Below are 19875 nucleotides of genomic sequence, written 5' to 3'. Positions count from 1 at the left end.
TCTACTGCTGCAGAGCTGGACGTGGAATGTCTGCTCAAGCTTGGCACTGCGCTCAGCCGAAGCAGCAGGAGGAAACGTAACAAGCGACCCTCGAGCCTCTCGATTTAAAGAGGAAGATCACGTCCAACGACCGGAACTCCAATATGCACAGCGAGAGCGACATGGACAAAGATGCAATCAGTCTATCCGTCCCTTGGCGCTCACCGCCGGCGCCGGATCGAGTTCCTCCTCGTCATCGACATCAAACCCCCAAGCTTCCGAATCTCTTCGCGGCCCTGCTCCGCCCGCTTGGGCATTTTGTCCAACCCGAGGCGCAGGTTCGTCCTCATCCAAGTCTACGAGAGCTTGATCTTTGTCGATTGATCGATTGGCTCGTTCCCGTTCGACGATAAGTTCCTGTTCGTGCTCGAAATCCGAGAAATCGCCATCCTGACTCCACTGATCTTCTCCTCGATCCTCGGGCACATCGACGAGCCTGATACTTCCTTTCCTCGTTCGTCCTGTTCCTTGAGACTGAATCTGATCGAGGCTCGTTTGTCTCGGGTCCTGCCGATCATCCGATTCGAGGAACTCTTCGACTTGGCCCAACAGTCCTCCTCCTTCTTCGAGATCGACGACCCCCAACCCGATGCGTTCGCGTTCGGCTTCGTCGACGAATCGCATCGTGACGCGGTAGAGGTACCAACTCGTGCCGATGCCCAACAAGGACCCGACGATCATGAACCCAAAGTTGATGTACCGCGAGAGCGGATCCATCTTGTGTCGCGATTCGGGATCTGCAAACAGATAGGTCCGGTGCCCGATAAATACATGCCTATTCAACGAAATTTCCGAACCCCGTCAGTCACATTCCAATCTGGAACTGCCGAGTTGTTACTTTTTCGGGAGACTGACAGGAGGAGTTTGGGAGTGATGGTACTGTGTGAGACATTTCAAAGGAAGTTTCAGCGAAGGGCGATCGTGTTTGAACTGTGGACCGCGACTGACAGGGTCGCGAGGAAGAACTGGGACAAGGAAACCGATTCGACCGAGGCAAAGAACGCGTTCGAGTACGGGTATGGGAACGGGCACAATCGCAACAGGATGATGAGCGGGAGACCTGCCAAGGGAACAAGATACTCGCGAGAGTTGAGCGAAGGAGAGATTTGGTACGAGTGCTGGAATGATGCAGCTCACCCTTGACTCGCACCGCGTTCGAGAGGGCTTGAAAAGTTTGATCCTTGTGGATGAACGGAGCAAAGAAGCGCAACAAGCGACGGATCACGAGAAACGCAAACACGCCTCCGACGAGGCACGATCCCGCCGAGATGAAGAACCCGGGTGAGACGCCATAGGCAAAGCCAATGAGGGTCTGTGCGGTGCCATAGCCGACGAGCGGGGGCAGCGATGTGACCTGTCGCAGGCAGACGAGAAGCGAGTTCAGTAGGATGCCATCTCCGCAAGGACCGCGATTGCCGCGTTGGGAGAGCGACGCACGACGACGATGGATCCAAGGATGAGCCAGCCATATTCGAGTTTCCTGACGTTGTCTGCAAGCTGAGCCATCCCTGTCGACACGAGCAAGGTCAGCGGCGAGCAGGAGAGTCGACGAGGGAGGCGCAGGGAGAGCATACAGGCAAAGATGTTTTCCCAGCCGATCCACCAGAAGGCGACGGCGCCCACGACGTGCAGCGCAACCCAGAGCCACAGGAGGAGCTTGGCGCGCGGGTTGAGCGACTCGTAGTAGTCGAGTGCGCGCTGGTACACCGCCGAGGTGCGCTCGAGCACGGCGTGCACGCGACTCATGGCTTCAAGAGGGCGCTGCGACTCTACCGACGGCTACCGTCGCGGAATCGTACCGGTCAAGCAAGGTGAACTGAACGAGACTAGCGGAAGCGGGGGAGACGGAGCGCAGTGTCGCGTTCGCGCCGCTGTGAGCAGCTTGCAGTCTCGGACACATCACCGCCCGACACTCTCGCCCGCCGACGCTCGTCAGCGCGCAGCTCGAACGAGCCTCCGAGTGCCAGTCTAGCACCGGCGTCAATCGATACGCTTCGCTGCGCAAAACTCAGGATTACTTGATTCAAGCACATCGCTACCCTCAGCCGTCTCACCCGGACCCATTGCCCATCGCCAGCATGTCGACGAGCACGTGGCTCGGAGTCACTCCACCCATCTCGGTCAGCCCGCCCACCGCGCGCGACTTGGAGATCACCGCGACCTTGATCCAGGAGCTCAAGGATCGCGGCATCTACGAAGGCGCCGAGGAGGGCAGGAACCGGTCCGTCCTTCTTCCACGACTCCAATTGACACCCGCCGTCTCGTCGAGCTGACGCGCTCCGTCCTGAATCAGCGAGATGGTGCTCGGTCGGCTCAACACCCTCGTCAAGCAGTTCGTGTACCAGTCTTCCCTCAACCACGGCCTGTCCGAAGCAAAGGCTCGCGAAGCGTTAGTGCTGCTGCCTGCCTCCCCTGCCTCGCCCCGAATCGAGCTCACTTCCTCCCGTTTCAAACGAACTCCAGAGGCGGAAAGATCTTCACTTTCGGTTCCTACCGGCTTGGGGTCCACGGCCCAGGCTCGGATATCGATACCTTGCTCGTCGTACCCAAGCACGTCGAACGGGAAGAGTTTCACACCCTGTTTGAAGAGATGCTCAAAAACACCGAGGGCGTGCTCGAAGTGACCGTATGTTGCTCTCGCTCGTTCACTCGTCCCCGACCAGCGAAACTCACACCTTTCCATTATTGTGTCAGTCTGTACCCGAAGCGTTCGTGCCCATCATCAAATGCACCATCTCGGGCATCGACATCGATCTCTTGTTTTCCCGTCTCGCCCTCCCCTCCATCCCAGATGAGCTCGAGCTCAAGGACGACAATCTCCTACGCAATCTCGACGAACGCTGCGTTCGCAGTCTGGGAGGTTCGCGAGTGACTGACGAGATGTTGAGGCTCGTCCCCGATGTCCCGGTCTTCCGAGAAGCGCTGCGAACGATCAAGCTTTGGGCTCAGCGTGAGTCGACATTTTGTGTCACCTGCCACAAGAAAAGACTGATCCCGGGACTTGTAATCGTATCACAGGAAGAGCAATCTACGGAAACGTGATGGGATTCTGCGGTGGTGTCGCTTGGGCCATGTTGGTGGCACGGATATGTCAACTCTACCCGAACGGAGTAGCTGGCAGTATCATTTCTCGGTAAGATCTGTCGACTCTGGTCGCACTTCATGAACAGGCTTGAACGTTTTCGTCCTCGTCCAGGTTTTTCATCATCATGCATCAATGGCAATGGCCTGCCCCAGTCCTCCTGAAGCCGATCGAAGAGGGTCCTCTGCAAGTTCGAGTCTGGAATCCCAAAGTACGTGGCGAACCGATGCTCGCCTCTGAGAATACAGCTGACCTGGACTCGCGGAATTTAGCTGTACCCTTCGGATCGGTCACACAGGATGCCAATCATCACGCCTGCATACCCGTCCATGTGCTCGACTCACAATGTGACCCTTTCGACCCAATCCATCATGACTGCCGAATTCAAACGAGGTACATTTTCCACAGTCTCTCTCGCAGACAGCGTCTGATCTTTTTTATATCCCTCTCGTCCCGGTTCGCAGCTGCCGAGATTGTCGACAAGGTGTTTGTTGGAAGTGCGAAATGGGCAGACTTGTTTGCGCCTCACGACTTTTTCAGCAAGTACCGTTACTACCTTCAAATCACAGCAAGTTCTGCGAGTGCCGAAACTCAGCTCAAATGGTGCGTTTTCTTTGCTTGCCCTCGTGATCCAGATTTCCGTCACCGACAGAAGTACTGAAATTGTGAGAGACATGTGATAGGTCTGGAACCGTCGAGTCTCGAATCCGACAGCTTGTCATGAAATTGGAATACGTCGACACGCTCGTTCTCGCCCACCCGTACGTCAAGTCGTTCGATCGTGTCAACTACTGTCTCGACGACGCAGAGCAGCACGCCGTCTGTATCGGCGAAGTACCGCAACAGATGGAGGGCAGAACCGAGAAAGATCTCGTTGGCACCGAAGGGAAAGGTGGAACGTACTGGACGACTACGTTCTACATTGGTCTGCAAATTGAAAGGAAACCAGGTAAACTCGCATCCTTCTCCTTTTTGTTGCAAGTCGTGCCTGACGGTGCACATGCTGACGCTGCCGCCCACGACAGCGAACGCATCGGGACCGCGGAAACTCGACATCTCGTACCCTACGAACGAATTCACCAAGCTTGTCAAGATGTGGGACAAGTACGACGCGGACACGATGGGCGTCATCGTGCGCTACATCAAATCGTCAGTCAATCTCTGGCTCACTCGAGAAACTCTTGCGCTTCAGATCGAGTCCTCATGCGAGTTGTCTTTGTTTCGATAGCTCGGCTCTGCCCGCCTATGTGCATGCGGGCCGGGAACCGGAACCTCCCAAAACAGGCGGACTCAAAAGAGCGAAAAGCAAGGTGCGCCACGCCGTTTCACTTGGTTTCGCCCATCGCTCTGCGACCTCGAGAGATCCCAGACGATCATCGTATCGAAGTTCCGGGTTTCACCTGTCGGAAAAATCTGTCGAGCGGGGGGATGAGGGGGCGAAAGATATTCCTTGTACCAGCGCGCTCGAGCACACTGACTCGTCCGGGGGTGATGATCTCTCAACCATGTTTTGTCTGTTTTGTTCTATTCGCAGGCACCGAAAACGAACGGAACGACTTTGTCCTCGACTGTACCGCCTACGACGACGACCCTGACGACTGCAGACGACAGTGACGCCGAACGCCTCAGCAAGAAGCAACGAGCATCATCGTTCGTGCCAGAAGCGGCTACTCCGCAACCGGGAACTCAGACAAACGAAGGTCCGATCGATCCAGCTACAGTTGACAAGAGCCTCGAAGCGGCCGAGGCGAACCTCGCCGCCGGAGGTCCGAATGACGAGACTCAAACTTCCGCATCGAACTCGAATGGAAATGGTACCGCGCCAGGAGGGGGTAGTGGTGGAGGTGGAGGTCGTGGGACGAGAGGAGGTAAGAAACAACGACAGCAGCAGCAGCAGCAACAACAGCAAAGAATTCAGGCAGTCGAGGACGAACCTGCCGTAGCGGTACCAGGATTGAACACGAGCCTGCCTGCGGGCGAGATGAGCGGTGTCGCACAGGCCGTCATGAACGGAGGCGTCGAGAACGAGACGGCAGTCATGATGGGTGAACAGCCTACCGCGTAAGCAAGAAAAGAAGAAAAGGCAGAACAATCAGCATCCTGGTTCTTGGTCAGGTATCTTATTTCCAGAATTCCTCGCGCTCGATCTCTCTATACCCCAATGGAGCATCTCTCCCCATGTCTTTGCATTTTCTGTACAATCTGCGTTTGCCCTCTATTACTCACTCCCTCTCTTGCCGTTCCTCCCCTTTTCGTTCGTACCCTCACGACTCGGAAGAATCTTGTGTAGGTTTTCCCGACCGTTCGGGAGGCAATGAAAAGCACATGTCGCAATGGTTTCCTGCATGGAAACATGAAATGGCGCTTGGGGGTTTTTTCTTTCTTTTCAGGACGAGTAATAGTCGAGGAACAAGAGGGTGAAACTGCTGCCAAACAAGAAGACGAGCAACCAGATCCGACTGTCGCGCCCTCGTTCCTTTGCCTTCTTCAGTTGCTGGTTCCCGTCTTGAACCCTGCCACTGACCTCGACCGCTTCCGCCCACAATTGGTCCGTCAATTCACTCTGTTGACTGAGGTGCACCGCGAGCTGACTTTGCAGCGCGCTGATTTCGAGCAAGGACGACTCTGCCGTTTTGAGCGCCTCGAGGTCCGACTGAGTCGCTTTCAACAAGAGGGACTCTTCGGCTTCAAACTGTTGGATCTGTTCCTGAGTCAACTCTTTGCTGAGGGGGTCTCCTGCTTCCGCGCCGAGCAACATGCCCTCGTCGTCGTCCTCTTCGTCTTCGTCGTACGCCGGGTAATTCTGATCGAGCGGTCGGTAGATCGAGGGCACTACCTTGTCCTTGCCCTTGTGGTCGAGCGATCGGCGGTTCGAGTGGCCGAGGTGATAGTCCCGTTGGGCATCGAGTGCGAGCTTCTCGCCGAGGCGGTGCATGCCCTGCGCGCCTCCGCCTCCAAGTCCTCCGAGACTCGCCGTCTTGTCGAGTTGACGTTGCACGCGCGTCTCTTGTTGTTTCCGTTGTCGGTCCGAAACGGTTTGCAATAGGTGGTTCAGGTACAGCGTGATGTACGATCGATGCGAGGTGAGCGATTCCGATGACGCTGCGGCCGCGACAGCCGGGGACGCCGACGACGAAAACAGTCTCGAGATACCTGACGAGGAGCCAATTGACGATGCTGAGCGTTTCTCGTTTGCGACTCTCACGAGTTCGAGTTGTTCGAGGTCCCGAACCCGTTCGACTGATTTGCGCAGGGCGACTTTGACGGCAAAGTCAATCTCGTCCCGCTCCTTGTCGGTGAGCCATTTGACGCCTTGCCACTGTTCGAGTCCAGGTTTGGACGGATCAAAGTCGCGTGCAGGTACCGGGGCCGCGGAAGATGCTGCGGCGGATGCGTTGCCGAGGTCGAGGTACGCGCGTCGAATCGAGACGAGGAAATTGTCGAACGAACGAAGGTTGGTCGCGACCTGGTGAGCTTGACGCGTCCATGGGTCGACGGGCGAGTCTGAGTTGGGCGAGGTGGAGCTCGACGGGAACTTGTGACGTTGACGCGGTGCAGTCTGGCGCTCGTGCGTCTGGACGAGCTCTTTCCACTCGCGTGTACGATCCGTGCTCGTCATGACTCGCGGTGAATGCGTCGTTTCAGGACGATGCGAGAGTCGAGAGCTGCATCAACTCGAACGCGAGATGATCCAGCATACATCTACCTTTGTTCACTCTCGCTCTCATCATGGATCTGGAGTTACCGACACCGTCTCGCTCGGATGCACCGACCTATCCTCTGCCGCGTACTACGAAAGCACGGCGGTTCACCACGGTCGAGTATCCGGGTCCAGTCTCGCTCGCTTCAACCTCGCTCGACGCAGCTCTCTCGAGCATGACCCCACTCGATACCATGACGCAAGCACTCTCGACGCATCCGCCCTCTGGTCCAATCGAGCTCGACCTCGCCCCGAAGAACCCCTACTTCCACCCGATCCCCGCAACGACCCTGCGCGCGAACAACCTCGTCGTCAAGCTCACCAAGCGCAGGCGTCGCACCCCGCTCCGCGACGAACACGGCAACATCGTGCACGAGGGAGAGTACACTATCGAACCGGTCGGCATCGAGCATACCCTCGTCAAGTTCAGAGGTCTGTTTGCTCGTCCTCGCTCGCGACCTTGTACTCTGATATGCCCACTGACAAGTCGATTCCCCAACAGCAATGGCCGACTTTCAATACCTGCCAAAAGTCTCCCAGTCCGACTCCATCTTGACACTTGTCGATGGAATTCGCGAGCTCAATAGTGCGCTTCTCTCCCTGATGGTTCTTTCATCAGGCGACTAATACTATGCTGGTTCTTCCCAGTCCCTGCCATACGTAACTTTGTCATGCCCGAACCTTCCGAGGACTACTCGCCCGAATCGATTTTGCTACCACCTCCAGTCTTTTCGCGACAAGTCTTGCCCCAGGTCTTCGAGTCAGTAGATTCCCGCTCGTTCCACTCCTGGAGAGCTTACTGACGCGCTCGATCCTGTGCAGTATGAAACCTGCAGGAGGAGCTGTGCGCATCACGACTGAATCGGGTTCGACCCGCTTGGTCAACTCGACCCGCTACAAAATTCGCACGATGCAATCGATCATGTTTGTCCAACCGGACGTCCCGACTCGACCCGATCCGACATTCCTCAAGGAGCTTGGTCGTACCGAGATGAACAAAGTTGAACAGACGCTCGTACACTTGCTTGAACACGAACGACCGGTGTGGACTCGCTTGGCGCTGTTGAACCAGCTGTCGCGCGAGGACCTCAAATTTGTACACAACAACAAATCGACGTGGCCTATGATTGGCTACACGTTCTCGGATGGCCCGTTCCGAGATTTGGTCATCCGGTTCGGATACGATCCTCGACAAGATCCCTCCAGTCGATTGTGAGATCCTTTCCTTTCTGGTTTCTTCCTCTACCTGAACCTCTCGAACCGACTGACCTCTGCGCGCTCGGAGTCTAGCTTCCAACACTTTCTTCTTCGAAACTTGAACAATGTTCGGTCCAAGGCAGTGCCGGGAACGAAAAGTGCCAGACAAGCCGCCGCGGCGAGCGCGAGTTACCAACGTGGTTCGATCGGGTCAACTCAAGCGACCGCGACGAACGAGAACGCTACAGGCTCGATTGACGATCCAGAATCGAACAAACCGTAAGCTTTTCTGAAACTAACTCTCCAACGTCTTCTACCAACTCCTTCCGACCGGGATTTTTTGTGTTCTGATCCAAAATACATTCTGTTCTCGGTTTCCGAAACAGCAAATCTCACATTTTCGATGGCAATCGAGTCTATTCGAAAATCGGCAACTTCCAACTGATCGACATTCATGACCCATTGTCCCGAGCATTGATCGACTCGACGGAAGGAGTCCTCGATCACTGTTCGAGCGACATTAACGAAGGGTGGTACGCGTTCGATTACCTCGACCAGATCAAACAAGTCGTTCGCCGGAAATTCATGGCGTTGGTCTCGACCGGAGGACATTCGGGAGAAGGGTTCAAAGTTTCAGACCAAGATTGTGAAGACTTGTTGGCGTGGGATTTGAGCAGATCGTCGAGACGAGAAGAACCGAATCGAGACAAACGAAGAACGGTTCGAACTTCGCTCGACAAGAAACGTTCGACGAGTTCGAGCGGGAACGTGAACGACCTCGAACGTGATGATGAACACGATGAGAACCATTCAGATGAGAATGGAGACGAAGATCGGGACAGTGATGGTTCGAGTTCGACTGGAACGGCAAGTGGCACCGAAGGCAGTCAACGCGATTCGGGAGCGAGCGAACGAGACAGTTCGAGCACTCCCGTCCCAAGTCGATCGCAGAGGAATCGAGTCTCGAGAAAAGTCAGAGCTCCGTGGGAACAACCTCGGAAGAAGAAATCGAGACCGAAACAAGCAGAAACTGAGCAAGACATGGTGAGCAATTTCTGTTAGTCGTGAGATCTCGATGATCACAGGCTAACCATATCTGGATCTGTAGCTGGCACGTTTGCATCGCAAAGCAAGGAGAAGCACGACTGCCGCTGCGAGCCAGTCCCTCGGGCGTTCGGACTCGTTCAACGATGGGGAAGAAGAGATGCAGGAAGAGTGACGAGGTTCGAAGGTCGAGTGAAACAAGATCCAAATTTCAAGAATCAAGCTAAAATGTCGTGTACAATGGTTCCTCAAACACGTGACCGCGCTCTATCTCTACGGGTTCTTCTGGTATCTCGTTCGCACAGGGTGAACAGCTCAAGTTGATGTCAAGTTTTGCGTTTCGCATTTCTTGAACGCTCGGCAATACCTCGAGAGGCTGGTGGGTGCCGCTACGAAGGAGAGAGGGACGGGGTCGACGCAACTGTGGACAGCATCAAATCCAGAGAGCTCAGACTTTCACAATTCTGACGAGAACTATAGAACGGAGGGGTACGACGCACCAAGTTCTCACCAATGACCTCGGGATCCTCTGTTGTTGACGGTACTTGAAAGGGCTGAACGCTCGGATGATCGCGTTCTTCCTCTTCCGCGCAAGACTCGTAGATTGTAAAATCGTGCGCGTGTTCGTCCATCAACTGTTTACAACGCACAGGCCGAGGTTTCGAGCTTCTTTTCCTTTCCGGTTGCGTCGACAGAGCACGTGGCCGCGTGAATGTAGGTTGCAGGTTTGACGTCGAACGTGATGTAGACGGCGTCGTATGTCCTGTACGCGACCAATCTTGCGAACGTCGTCGTCGCCGCTCGTTTTCGTACCGTAGTGCCTCGAGAATCAGGGGAGTGCTTACCTGATGTTTCGTGCTGCCTTTCCGGCGCTTCGAGGGCGAAGCTTGATTCGGTTGCATCTTCTCGCTCCGATGCCAATACTCTCTGCTTCGTTTCTGACGCTCCACGCGTCTCAAGGTCTTGACAAATCATCTTGACTTGCGCCGGGGTGTCCCCCTCGCCCTCGGCTTGTGCCTATTGATTCACGCTTCGACAGCACGAGGTGCGTGCTGACTGAACCGCCGCGGATCAGAGAGGGAAACGCAGTCAGCGGCGAAGATGTAGTCAGAGATGTGATGATTGAGGTCGCGCTGAGCGACAACAACCTGTGATGGGGGTCGGGGTCAAGTTGAGTGGGAAGCGCAAACGGGCAGAGTTCAAGTCGAGCTTCCTCGGGCGACCGCCGACTTTCGCCCGGTTTCCAGTCTCTCTACCTCTTCCAGTTGAAGTCGAGGCATGAGAAACCTTTGGCCATGCGTTCCCAAATTACTTGCATACCGACACATGAGAGAATGCACTATATGCTTAGCTAAGTTTTCCGCTACAGTTTCCACACGCGACTTCCCTCTGTGACAGGGATACCTGCAGGTGGACATGCTTCTGCAAACGCTGCTCTCACGGGAGTCACCGTAATTCCTCCAGCATGCAGAACTGTCCGATCTTCTCCTTGATTCTATGTTGTTCAAACCCGTAAAGTGAGGAATCAGTCCTCCGATACGGGCATACTGGCTCGACGAGCTCGAATGACTGACCATGGTCGATGTATCGGGATTAACCAAATGAGAAATGTCGGGCGCGAAGCAGAACGCGAGTGGGTTCGAGTAATGCTCAGCGTTGAGGAGCAGGTTCTCGTCGCCCTGATGCTCCCCGTTGACCGAGTTGTTTTCTGCGGATGTTCGAGGTTCCGGAATTGCAGCAGGTCCAGCATCATCGACACTGTCATTCGGAGGTTTCGTCGAGTTGAGCGATTTGAACAGTCGGCCGTAACCCGTGACGGCCATGGTCGTCCAGTGCACTTCGGGTTTGTCGAGGAGCGAAGGCATGAGCTGTGGATGGCAGCACGACGGGTTCAAGGGTGATTTTGCTTGTCGAGCGCGCGGGACAACTTACGGGCACGTTGACTGAATATACGTCGACCTTGTTCGGACCATCTCCCCATCCGAGTCGTGACAATCTCTCGACGACATCGCAGCTGACTCCAACGGCTGCATCGATAAATTCCTGCGGTGGGGGTTTGTACCCTTCCATCAACCCCCAACTGAGCGCGATGCCCGGCGTGCCAGATAACGATCCCGCCAGTGCGGCACCGAGCGTTCCACTCGACAGCGCAAACGCCGACGACGTGTTGCGACCGAAATTGGGACCCGAGATGACCACGTCGAAAGAACCTGGAGCGAACAGATTGTGCAACGCGATACTAGCGCACGTCGCGGGAGTTCCATCGAGGAGGATCATTTCCATCTTGTCGCCTCTCTTCTCCCGAGAGAGTGGAAGGTCGCGCAGGTCTCCCTCTGTGCCGTCGTCAGAAGTGGGATCCGGGTAGAAGTATTGCCCCTTGATTTGGTCGACAATAACATAACTCTTGCCAGCCCTGTTGTCGTCGGCGGGGTCGCCAGATCTGCATCAGCTGAAAGCACGATGTGATACCACCTCGTATGAGCAAGTGCGTACCACGAACGTTGCTTGCTCGGCACGACGACCTTGACATCCCATCCAAGCCGTTCGATCAAGCCTTTCGCAAACGGGAAAATGAACGGACTGTGCCCCGACTTTTCCGATGGGGGACCATCATCGTTCGTGAGCAGTACTCGTAACTTGCGAGCAGCCATCACGGGATCCGGGCTTTCTCGAGAGCCGGCAAAAGATCGGCGCGAGTGGGGGATTGACGAGGAACCGAGGAGGTACAGGGCGATGTTGCAACCCGGTCAAGTTCTGATTTAAGGCTACCGAGGTCGGAGCTGATGTGACTCGCAGCGAGGTGTCCAGAGGCGGGGTTGTTGATGAATGACGAGTGGAATCTGATCAAGCGTATTAGTCTCTTGATTGCAAGCCGAGAATCTGATTATATACGTAATTATTATGCGGTATTTCCCCGCATGCTTGTCGATGTGGGAATCTCTCTCTCTCTTTTATCTCTCTCTCACATACACACCATCGTGCCGGGTCGTTCTCTCCACAGTGTGCTGAATCTCGTCGCCTCGCTGAGCCTTGGCCATGCGGTTGGGAAGGGATCCGTCGTAATGCCGGAACAGGATGAAGTATTTGGTAGGCCGCTCTTGGGTCTGGTAGTCCACACTTGGGACACGTGAGCGTTTTGGTTGGCGAAGTGTTCCTTGAGTAGGTTGCCAACAGTCTCCTCGGATGGAGTTTTGCCTGGGGTTAACGAGTTCCACGCTCGCGAAGATTTGAAGAGACTGTTCGCAACCTACTGAAGGACCACTTTCCCAACCACGATGCCCACGTGTCCCAGTCCACCCAAGAACGGCCTCCCCAAATATTGGATGCTTTTCCGGCACTACGACGGATCCCTGTTCGTAGAATTCGGCTGAGCACGGGCCAGATTGGACACTTCCTGCACACCGCCAATGTCCCAGTCGTGGGAGAACGACCCGGCACGGTCATTCTTGGTTGGCTATTTTGGCCGAAAGGTGGCAGTTGGAATTCATCTCTCTTTCTTTCAACCGACGACTCTATCCGGTCTCTCTCGTTTCAGCAAGGTTTTAGGTGGAGCTTATGACGGACTCAACACTTTTTTGAATCAAGAGAGACTAACGAGGCAACACAGGGCCGAAAAGCATGAAATTGTAATACTGTACTGAGGATCAAGCTTTGTACATGGTGAGAAACTTTGCGATTCCCTTGATTAGGCAGACTTTTTCGCCGAGTCTTGAATCGTGAACGAGAATTTGCCAGTTCTGCGCCAGTGATTGCGATTGAGTAACAGGATTCGAGCGGAACAGGAAGGGAAGCAAGCTTACTTCTCGAGGCGTTCGACGAGAACATTGCCGAGCGCAGTCGCAGGCGTGAGCGCACCACCTTGTTGCGCGAGCGGAGACAGGCGATCGTGATCCTTGAGCAACGCTAGTGCGATCTCGGAAATCATGATCGAAGTGCCTCCATAACCTGGATCTCCTTTGCCCTTGAGTACGACTTGGACTTGGTGTTGTTGGTCTTGACTCGTCGCGACCGTTGTTGTCTCGAACCAGCCGTTCTCTTGAGCTTCCTTTGAAGGTCCGTCTCCACTTTGCAGGCCAAACTTCTTGACGAGCGCTCGAATGGGATTCAGAAGGACTGTGGCACATGATAAGGGTCAGAATCGTCGACCAGGGAACGATGCTGATGGTTTGAGCTTACTCGCTCCGAACCCGAGGTACAACGCAATCGACAGGAAGAATGACGAGATTGGACCCGACATTTTCATGTACTCGTCGTACGTGAAGGAAGGACCGTAGTTGAGCGGTCGAGATCCAGGTGCTGCCGATTCAAAGATGCCCCAGGATCGACGCACTATCGCAGTATTGTAGGGTGCCCTGAAATTTGCGACAGCTCTTGGTGAGTGAAAGGATCGAGCTTCGAACCGAAATCAGACTTGCATGATGAAGAATCCGCCCCAGGTCGTCTTGTTCTCGAATGTGACCGATTTCGCCAGTACGGGAGCCGGTCGATGTTTGCCTTCAACTATGCACTCGCAGGTATGCATAAGCTAGATCTGTCAGAATTTGCGAGGTGAAATGCGAACGAGACATACTCGGGCAAAGAGCGTAAGGATCGGTCGCGATTTTGCGGTCTTCCTGGCCCGCCTCGAGCAAACCGATCAAGCTCGCGAGCGTTCCACCGGAGAGACCACCTTTGGCGGCAAACGTGCTCCTGACCGCTCCGACGTTTGCCTCGCGATCGATCTGCGACAGGCGTTGGGCAGCGAGGAACGTGTTGAGGTCACTCGGAACGGAATCGAAACCGGCAGCATTGATCAAGATCGCCTTGGAAGCGAGCGCCGACCTAGTATACTTTTTGACCATTTTGTACACGAATGGGGTTTCACCTGTGATGTCGGGGAGCGGGCGCGATCAGCAAGCGGGAGGAGGAGGGGGTTTGGCGCACGGAGGAAGACTCACCCGTGAGATCGCAGTAGTGCACTCCGAGCTCGGCACACAGCTTGTACAGAAGCTCTCCGTGTGCCATGTATGGTCCGATCTAATTGAGGGACAAGCATGTAGTAGGTGAGCAAGCGCGCAAGCGAGGTGGGAGCAGGTTTGAGGAAAGGGCGAACGAGCACGCACGAGCGAAGCGACCACTTTGACCTGGGTAAGCACTGCCCGCAAGCTCGCCTCATCGTTCGAGTCGGCTACGAGGACATCAGCGGTGACGCCAACTTGCTGCATCCTCTGCTGAACCTTTTCACGGTTCCTGCCGACTGCGACGAGCTTGAAGGACTCGTCAACAGCTCTACTTGCGAGGTAGCGCGCCACAAGCTGGCCTGTGAAGCCTGATGCTCCGAAGACGGCGATGTCGTACTTGGTCATACTGGTCGCGCGATGACGGAATCGATTCTCGAGTTGGGGATAGATCGAAGGAAGTCCTGGATTAGGTAGGTGGTCAAATTATCGAGCTCGATGTGGTAAAGTCGCAGACGGCAATATGATCGGGGGAAGCAAGCGACAAGCGAAGTGGTTCGCGGTCGGCGATCCGGGAATCTATCCGGCACAGCCTGTCTGTCATCGCTTGGGCGCCTCCGATACATTGGCGATGCGCTCAAGTTAGCTCTTGTACATTTGTCCCTATCAAATAGACCACAAATCAGGGTATTGCACGGGACCTGCCGATGCGAGCTGAGGACACTCGACAGGGGCGGTTGATGAAACCACTTGAACCGGTTGCGGGGGGTTCGTCCCGTCTTATCGACGGGAATTGCATGTCGCCACGAGGATCCTATATCCCGTTACACCAGTATCCGTCATCGTCCTCGTCCAAGTCGCGCAACTTGCGCACCGATTTGCCTCCGCGATCACTCGCCTCGAGGTGCTCCCGCTCGACTGCGGGCCTACTCGCCGCTGCACTCGTCTTGCTCTTGGTCTTGTACCCTCGCAAGCGCCTGACCTGGCTACAGCAAGCGCTCCAAGGTGAAGGAATCGACTATACCCTCGGATACAACGAGCTGTTCTCGACCCAGGGTTGGACAGAGTACACCCCCTCTCGGAAGATCCACAGTGCAGGAACGACACCAAGCAGCGACACCTGGGCAGACAGACTGAGTTCCGAATGCAGGGAACGACTGGTCGAACAAGGCGACATCTGCACAACCTGGCAACATGGCGACGCAACGGTCGGCGCGCTGTGGACCTGGGCGAACGGGACCGATCCTCTGCTCAGTGTGTGGAAGGCAGAGGTTACCGCTCACTTGACGGGCGAGGTGTCTGCCGGTATCGCTTCTGTTCGTGCTGCGAAACGAGCGCGACACTTTCGGTCAGTGCGCCGACCCGCTTCTTCAAATTGTCGCGCAAGCCTGATACGTCTTAGTCGTCATCGTACTACAGTGATCATGACGAACTCAAGTACTCGATCCGATCTGCCCTTGCAGCGTGTGCCCCGAGTGTCCTCACTCAACTCTCCATCGTCACCACCGATCTGCCAGCGCACGTCCTTCTGCGCGATACGCTCGAACAAAATGCTACCGTAGATCTCGAGAGTGACGAGCGCATCGGACAAATACCGACTTGGCTCTCGCATGGTGCCGACATGTCGGAACCTCGCCTCTCGATCATTCACCACTCGGACTTTTTCGCGAATCGCTCTGTCCTGCCCACATTCAACTCTCTCTCTATCGAGTCTCAACTGCCGCGTCTTCAGAATTTTGATTCCGAATTTTTCCTCTACTTGAACGTGAGTTATTCGGTCGTCTCAAGCTCGAGCATCGCCTCCAACTCTCCTTACGAGGACAGGATGATACGTTTCTGCTCGGATCCGACTCGATCACAGAAACGGATATGGGAGCACCGGTCATCGGCACGGTCTTCCGGCTGCAATCTGATCTCACAGTGGACAGCCTGGCTCCAACCGATCCCGGTAAGCGCGATCCCTCAACGCCTCGGAGTACGACTCTGCTCAGGCTTGTGCTCGAGAACAGTTTACAACCCCGAGGGAGAATGGGCATCTCTGCGGAGAGCAAATTGGTTGCTTGGTCCGTTTATTGTCACATCGGACACCGCAGTGGGGGACTTACAAGTATTCTGACCGGGGCCTTAGATCGGAGATTCGGACAGCGCAGACGCCAGTACCTCGCGCATATCCCGAAAGCCATGTCGATGCCAATCTTGCGCGAGGTTGGAACGGTTTGGCAAGACGAACTCGAACAGGTACGAAAAAAATTCAAGCAAGTCTCATCCGTCTCGTAAAACTGAGATTCGAAACGAGAAACCCAACAGACCGCGTCTTCGAGGTTCCGCGGGAGACAAACCGAATACCAACTCGCGTTCCTCGCGACTCACTACCAGATCGAATCACATCGTCAAGCCCTCTTGCATGCCTTCTTGTTTGGTCGGATCGATGCGAATGGCGATGGCTCGCTGTCTCTTTCGGAAAGGCACGCCTTACTCGATCAGCTTGGATTCGAACGAAACGAGGACAGAGTCTGGACGGCAGACTCTCGAGTGTTTGCACCGTTTCGATCGACCAAGAGGCGGTTGTCGACTATGCTCGCACAGGCAGACTTGAGACCTCCACGTTCGACCACTTTCACGTGCACCTCGATGGACGGGTACTGTCCCTATCGTGGATCCGAAACTTCGCCAGACGGACCGATACGACCCATCGTGTACGACGAACGAGAACCTCAATCGACGGAACCCTTCTGCATCTTGAATTGGATCGACTGTTTCGGTCGTGATTTCTTGTCGGGTCCGCAATCGATCGATACGAACGAGGTGTTTAGACAAATCACGTACGAACGAACACATTGTGGGGATTGCATGATCGTCCAGCTCGTTTCAACAAGTGGACCCGCAGGCCTCTCGGCATTCCTCCCGCCTGATCGAGATCAAAACTCTCCCGCCACTCTAGGCGACCGTCATCTCGCCTTGAACTTGCGTCGCAACACTCATGGTGCGCTCATCAAGCATCATTCCGATTTCGTTCAGACGGGATCTCCTCTTCGAAACGAGGCCATACGAGAAATTTTGCGATACTCGTACAGCCTTGGAGATTCGTCGAGTCGGTTTCATGGCATGACGAGTCCACGAGATCTCGAAAGATTCGTTCAGGACCTCGAAGATGAGAGCAATGATCGAGATCGCAAACCTACAACGTTCCTCACCTTGAGTAGGGTTGCAAAGATTTTCTTTCCCGAAAGGATCCGTTACTGATTCTTTCAAGGGTGAATGTAGACGATGATTTCCCAAACGATCATGTTTCGGAAATGACACAACCTCTTCTCGATGATCTCTTCAAACGGACTTGGCCCGTCGCTTCGCCGTACGAATTGTAAGACTCTTGTTACTGTATCACTAAGTTTTGCAGGTTGGGTTGTTTCCCGTAAGAAGAAAAAGCGATCTGCAATTTCGTTGCTTTTTACTTCAAGGCAGATTTCAGAGTCTGCGAACGAGTGTCACGAGAGCAGTTATCAGTCAATTGAGCTTCCCCTCTTTCTGAAGAAGAATTGTCGCGCGCTGCGTACCTCTTCCATTTGTTCAAAGTCGGAAGTGTCGACTCGAACGATCTGTTTGCCCAACGATTTCCGAATCGCTTCCATGTTTTCAAACGAACGTCGGTCGTGCACAAAGTTGATCGAAACTCCCTGACGACCGAATCGACCCGTTCGACCTGTTCAACCCCGCCAACGACGCACGTTCAGAATCAAAACGACAAGTCCGCGACAAGTTAATGGGAGCGTACCGATACGATGCAGGTAGGTTTCAGGATCAGGTCGGTTGTTGGCATCGAGGGGCAAATCGTAATTGACCACCATGTTGACTTGCATGACGTCGATTCCTCGAGCAATTACGTTTGTCGTGATCAACACTTTTGTTTTGCCCTGTCGGAACGATTCCATCACGGCATCTCGGTCCTGAGTTTCGAGTTTGCCATGCAACGATACGACTTTGTGACCTTCGGCCGTCATACGTCGTGCGATCTCGTCCGCCGTGTCGCGAGTCTTTGTGGACCAGCGCATATCGGAATTGTCAGCAAAGGAATAAAAGGGTACTTTCAAAACGAGAGCAAACTCTCGAGGACTCGCCTTGACAAAGATGATACTCTGACCAATCGTGAGCAGGTTGTATAGCTCGACCAACACTTCGTATTTGTGAGCTTCGTCGGCACAGTCTGTTCACCGAAAACGAACGTATGAGCCAAAGAGGTGAAACTTGGGCTCGCTTCGGTTCAACTCACCCATGAAGAACTGTTTGATCGCATCGAGACTCAGTTCCTCCTGTTTGAGTCTGATCTCGTTCGCGCCCGGTGCGAACCGAACCGCGAACGTTCGAACAGCTTCGGCAAAAGTCGCGGAAAAGAGAACGATTTGAGGATCTTTGGCCATTCGGGTGATGAGACTGTGATCTCGACGACATGGTCAATTCAATCTGAAGAATAAGAAGAGGAGGAAGCGTCGAGGTATCAAGGCAGGTACAGGTCACACACTTTTTGAGGGTAAGAGATTGTTCTCCCATCGAGCCAGACTCGAGCATGTTGTCCGCTTCGTCGAGAACGTACGCTTTGATCTCTTTGAGATCCAGCACCCTCGCTCGGGTCACCATCTGTGCAGAGGAGAAAGATCAATTGAATGCGAACGAGCATGAGAGTGGAGAGGGCGCTCACATCAATGACGGTTCCCGGAGTTCCAATCACAATCTGGGCCGTCACTTTGGGCATGCCGCGTTTGACAGAGTCTTTTCCGGCAAAGAAGCACTCGACGGGAGTGTACTCGCCCATCCTGCGTACGACTTCGAGAATCTGGATCGCGAGTTCGCGAGAAGGCGCGATGCAGATGGCCTGCGCGATTGGGGATTAGACAGCGAGTGATGAGCGAAAATGCGGCATGCACGAGTCGAAGTATTTGGTCCTCACCTGAGGAGCTTTCAGGTCCATGTCGACGCGGGACAGCATGGTAAGGGCGAACGCGGCGGTTTTGCCCGTACCCGACTGGGATTGACCGATCATATTCCGTGGCCTAGAGCGACAAGCTGGTCAGGCCAACCGAGGCGCCGAATGCGACGAGAGGGGACGTACGGATTCTGCAGGAGGAGAGGAAGTGCGCGCTCTTGAATCTTGGAAGGTTTTTGGAATCCCATCTTGTACACTCCCTTGAGCAGGTTGGGGTGCCTGCAAGTGCGACCCAGACAGCGTCAGCAGGTGGTCACGAGAGGGAACAGGGTGAGACTGACAGGTTCAGGTCTTCAAACGATTTAGCCGAGAAGAGGGGCGAGTTGGGATCTTGTTGCTGGTCGGCAAGGGTGACCTGGACGAGGTAGAGACTCTCGCGCTCAGCTCGTTGCGGGCATAGTTAGGTCATGTAAAGCAGTAGTGCGCACCTGGACCTCGTGACTGAGGTTCTCGAGAAGAGTCGACGCTGTCGAGGGTGAGAGTTGAATGAGGTCATGCCGTGGGACTGTGCTGCAAGCGAGACACGAAGCGCACCCATGGGTCCATCCTGCTCCTCCTCTTCAGCTTCGGGCTGTGGTTCTGGTGTGGCAGGAGCGGCAGGGGCGGGCGCAGGAGTTGAATCATCCTGCGGAGTCAGTTCGCTCAAACGAGACGACAAGGATGCGACGGCATCGGGTTTGGCTATACGAGCAGTATGCAAGCGAGATTAGCGATAGACAAGCGCGATCAAGTCTACGAACGCACAGTCAGCCATGGTGGCAGGGGCAAAATGAGATCAAGCACAGCTTCTGCGAAATCTCGCGCGCTGGTCGCCTTCTCGTTTAGCACTGCCTCGACGCGCCGATCGACTGCCCGACTCGCCCCAGCTGTCGTGCATGCCTGGCTTCAACAGCCTCGG

General features: G+C 54.8%; 8 protein-coding genes across 8 annotated transcripts; 3 read left to right on the top strand and 5 right to left on the bottom strand.

Moving 5' to 3' along the window:
- Positions 1-177: 177 nt before the first annotated feature.
- JCM15063_003277 (TVP38/TMEM64 family protein) lies at positions 178-1785 on the bottom strand (the record flags this gene model as incomplete). Its single annotated transcript, XM_076675198.1, has 6 exons — positions 178-814; positions 895-918; positions 988-1099; positions 1177-1393; positions 1477-1547; positions 1614-1785. 6 exons carry the CDS (start codon positions 1783-1785, stop codon positions 178-180), a joined length of 1233 nt encoding a protein of 410 aa, XP_076537282.1.
- A 332-nt stretch (positions 1786-2117) lies between these two features.
- PAP1 (polynucleotide adenylyltransferase PAP1) lies at positions 2118-5186 on the top strand (the record flags this gene model as incomplete). Its single annotated transcript, XM_076675197.1, has 12 exons — positions 2118-2260; positions 2333-2428; positions 2503-2665; positions 2734-2989; positions 3058-3172; positions 3236-3332; positions 3394-3514; positions 3586-3724; positions 3805-4070; positions 4147-4270; positions 4350-4431; positions 4656-5186. 12 exons carry the CDS (start codon positions 2118-2120, stop codon positions 5184-5186), a joined length of 2133 nt encoding a protein of 710 aa, XP_076537281.1.
- Positions 5187-5507: 321 nt separating this feature from the next.
- On the bottom strand, positions 5508-6740 carry UFE1 (Ufe1p; the record flags this gene model as incomplete). The annotated part of the gene is made up of 1 exon (XM_076675196.1): positions 5508-6740. One exon carries the CDS (start codon positions 6738-6740, stop codon positions 5508-5510), a length of 1233 nt encoding a protein of 410 aa, XP_076537280.1.
- A 110-nt stretch (positions 6741-6850) lies between these two features.
- TFC1 (transcription factor TFIIIC subunit TFC1) lies at positions 6851-9237 on the top strand (the record flags this gene model as incomplete). Its single annotated transcript, XM_076675195.1, has 7 exons — positions 6851-7253; positions 7324-7407; positions 7470-7581; positions 7644-8033; positions 8112-8297; positions 8405-9062; positions 9127-9237. The coding sequence occupies 7 exons, from the start codon at positions 6851-6853 to the stop codon at positions 9235-9237; spliced, it is 1944 nt and encodes a 647-aa protein (XP_076537279.1).
- Positions 9238-10425: 1188 nt separating this feature from the next.
- On the bottom strand, positions 10426-11713 carry JCM15063_003273 (5'/3'-nucleotidase SurE; the record flags this gene model as incomplete). The annotated part of the gene is made up of 4 exons (XM_076675194.1): positions 10426-10557; positions 10637-10930; positions 10995-11475; positions 11556-11713. 4 exons carry the CDS (start codon positions 11711-11713, stop codon positions 10426-10428), a joined length of 1065 nt encoding a protein of 354 aa, XP_076537278.1.
- Positions 11714-12747: 1034 nt separating this feature from the next.
- Positions 12748-14407, bottom strand: JCM15063_003272 (saccharopine dehydrogenase family protein; the record flags this gene model as incomplete). Its single annotated transcript, XM_076675193.1, has 7 exons — positions 12748-12799; positions 12863-13175; positions 13239-13414; positions 13478-13562; positions 13633-13926; positions 14000-14078; positions 14165-14407. 7 exons carry the CDS (start codon positions 14405-14407, stop codon positions 12748-12750), a joined length of 1242 nt encoding a protein of 413 aa, XP_076537277.1.
- Positions 14408-14796: 389 nt separating this feature from the next.
- On the top strand, positions 14797-17364 carry JCM15063_003271 (uncharacterized protein; the record flags this gene model as incomplete). Its single annotated transcript, XM_076675192.1, has 7 exons — positions 14797-15347; positions 15419-15764; positions 15824-15947; positions 16009-16062; positions 16128-16237; positions 16307-17198; positions 17264-17364. The coding sequence occupies 7 exons, from the start codon at positions 14797-14799 to the stop codon at positions 17362-17364; spliced, it is 2178 nt and encodes a 725-aa protein (XP_076537276.1).
- Positions 17365-17447: 83 nt separating this feature from the next.
- Positions 17448-19731, bottom strand: DBP5 (ATP-dependent RNA helicase DBP5; the record flags this gene model as incomplete). The annotated part of the gene is made up of 13 exons (XM_076675191.1): positions 17448-17471; positions 17554-17699; positions 17772-18030; positions 18115-18200; positions 18267-18427; positions 18516-18631; positions 18693-18866; positions 18942-19044; positions 19104-19196; positions 19259-19332; positions 19406-19443; positions 19512-19658; positions 19722-19731. 13 exons carry the CDS (start codon positions 19729-19731, stop codon positions 17448-17450), a joined length of 1431 nt encoding a protein of 476 aa, XP_076537275.1.
- Positions 19732-19875: the final 144 nt, after the last annotated feature.

This window comes from Sporobolomyces koalae, assembly GCF_050403365.1.
Source record: "Sporobolomyces koalae JCM15063 DNA, S_koalae_JCM15063T_v1_ctg1, whole genome shotgun sequence".
Lineage (NCBI taxonomy): Eukaryota > Fungi > Basidiomycota > Microbotryomycetes > Sporidiobolales > Sporidiobolaceae > Sporobolomyces > Sporobolomyces koalae.
This window is presented reverse-complemented; position numbering and strand designations above follow the sequence as displayed.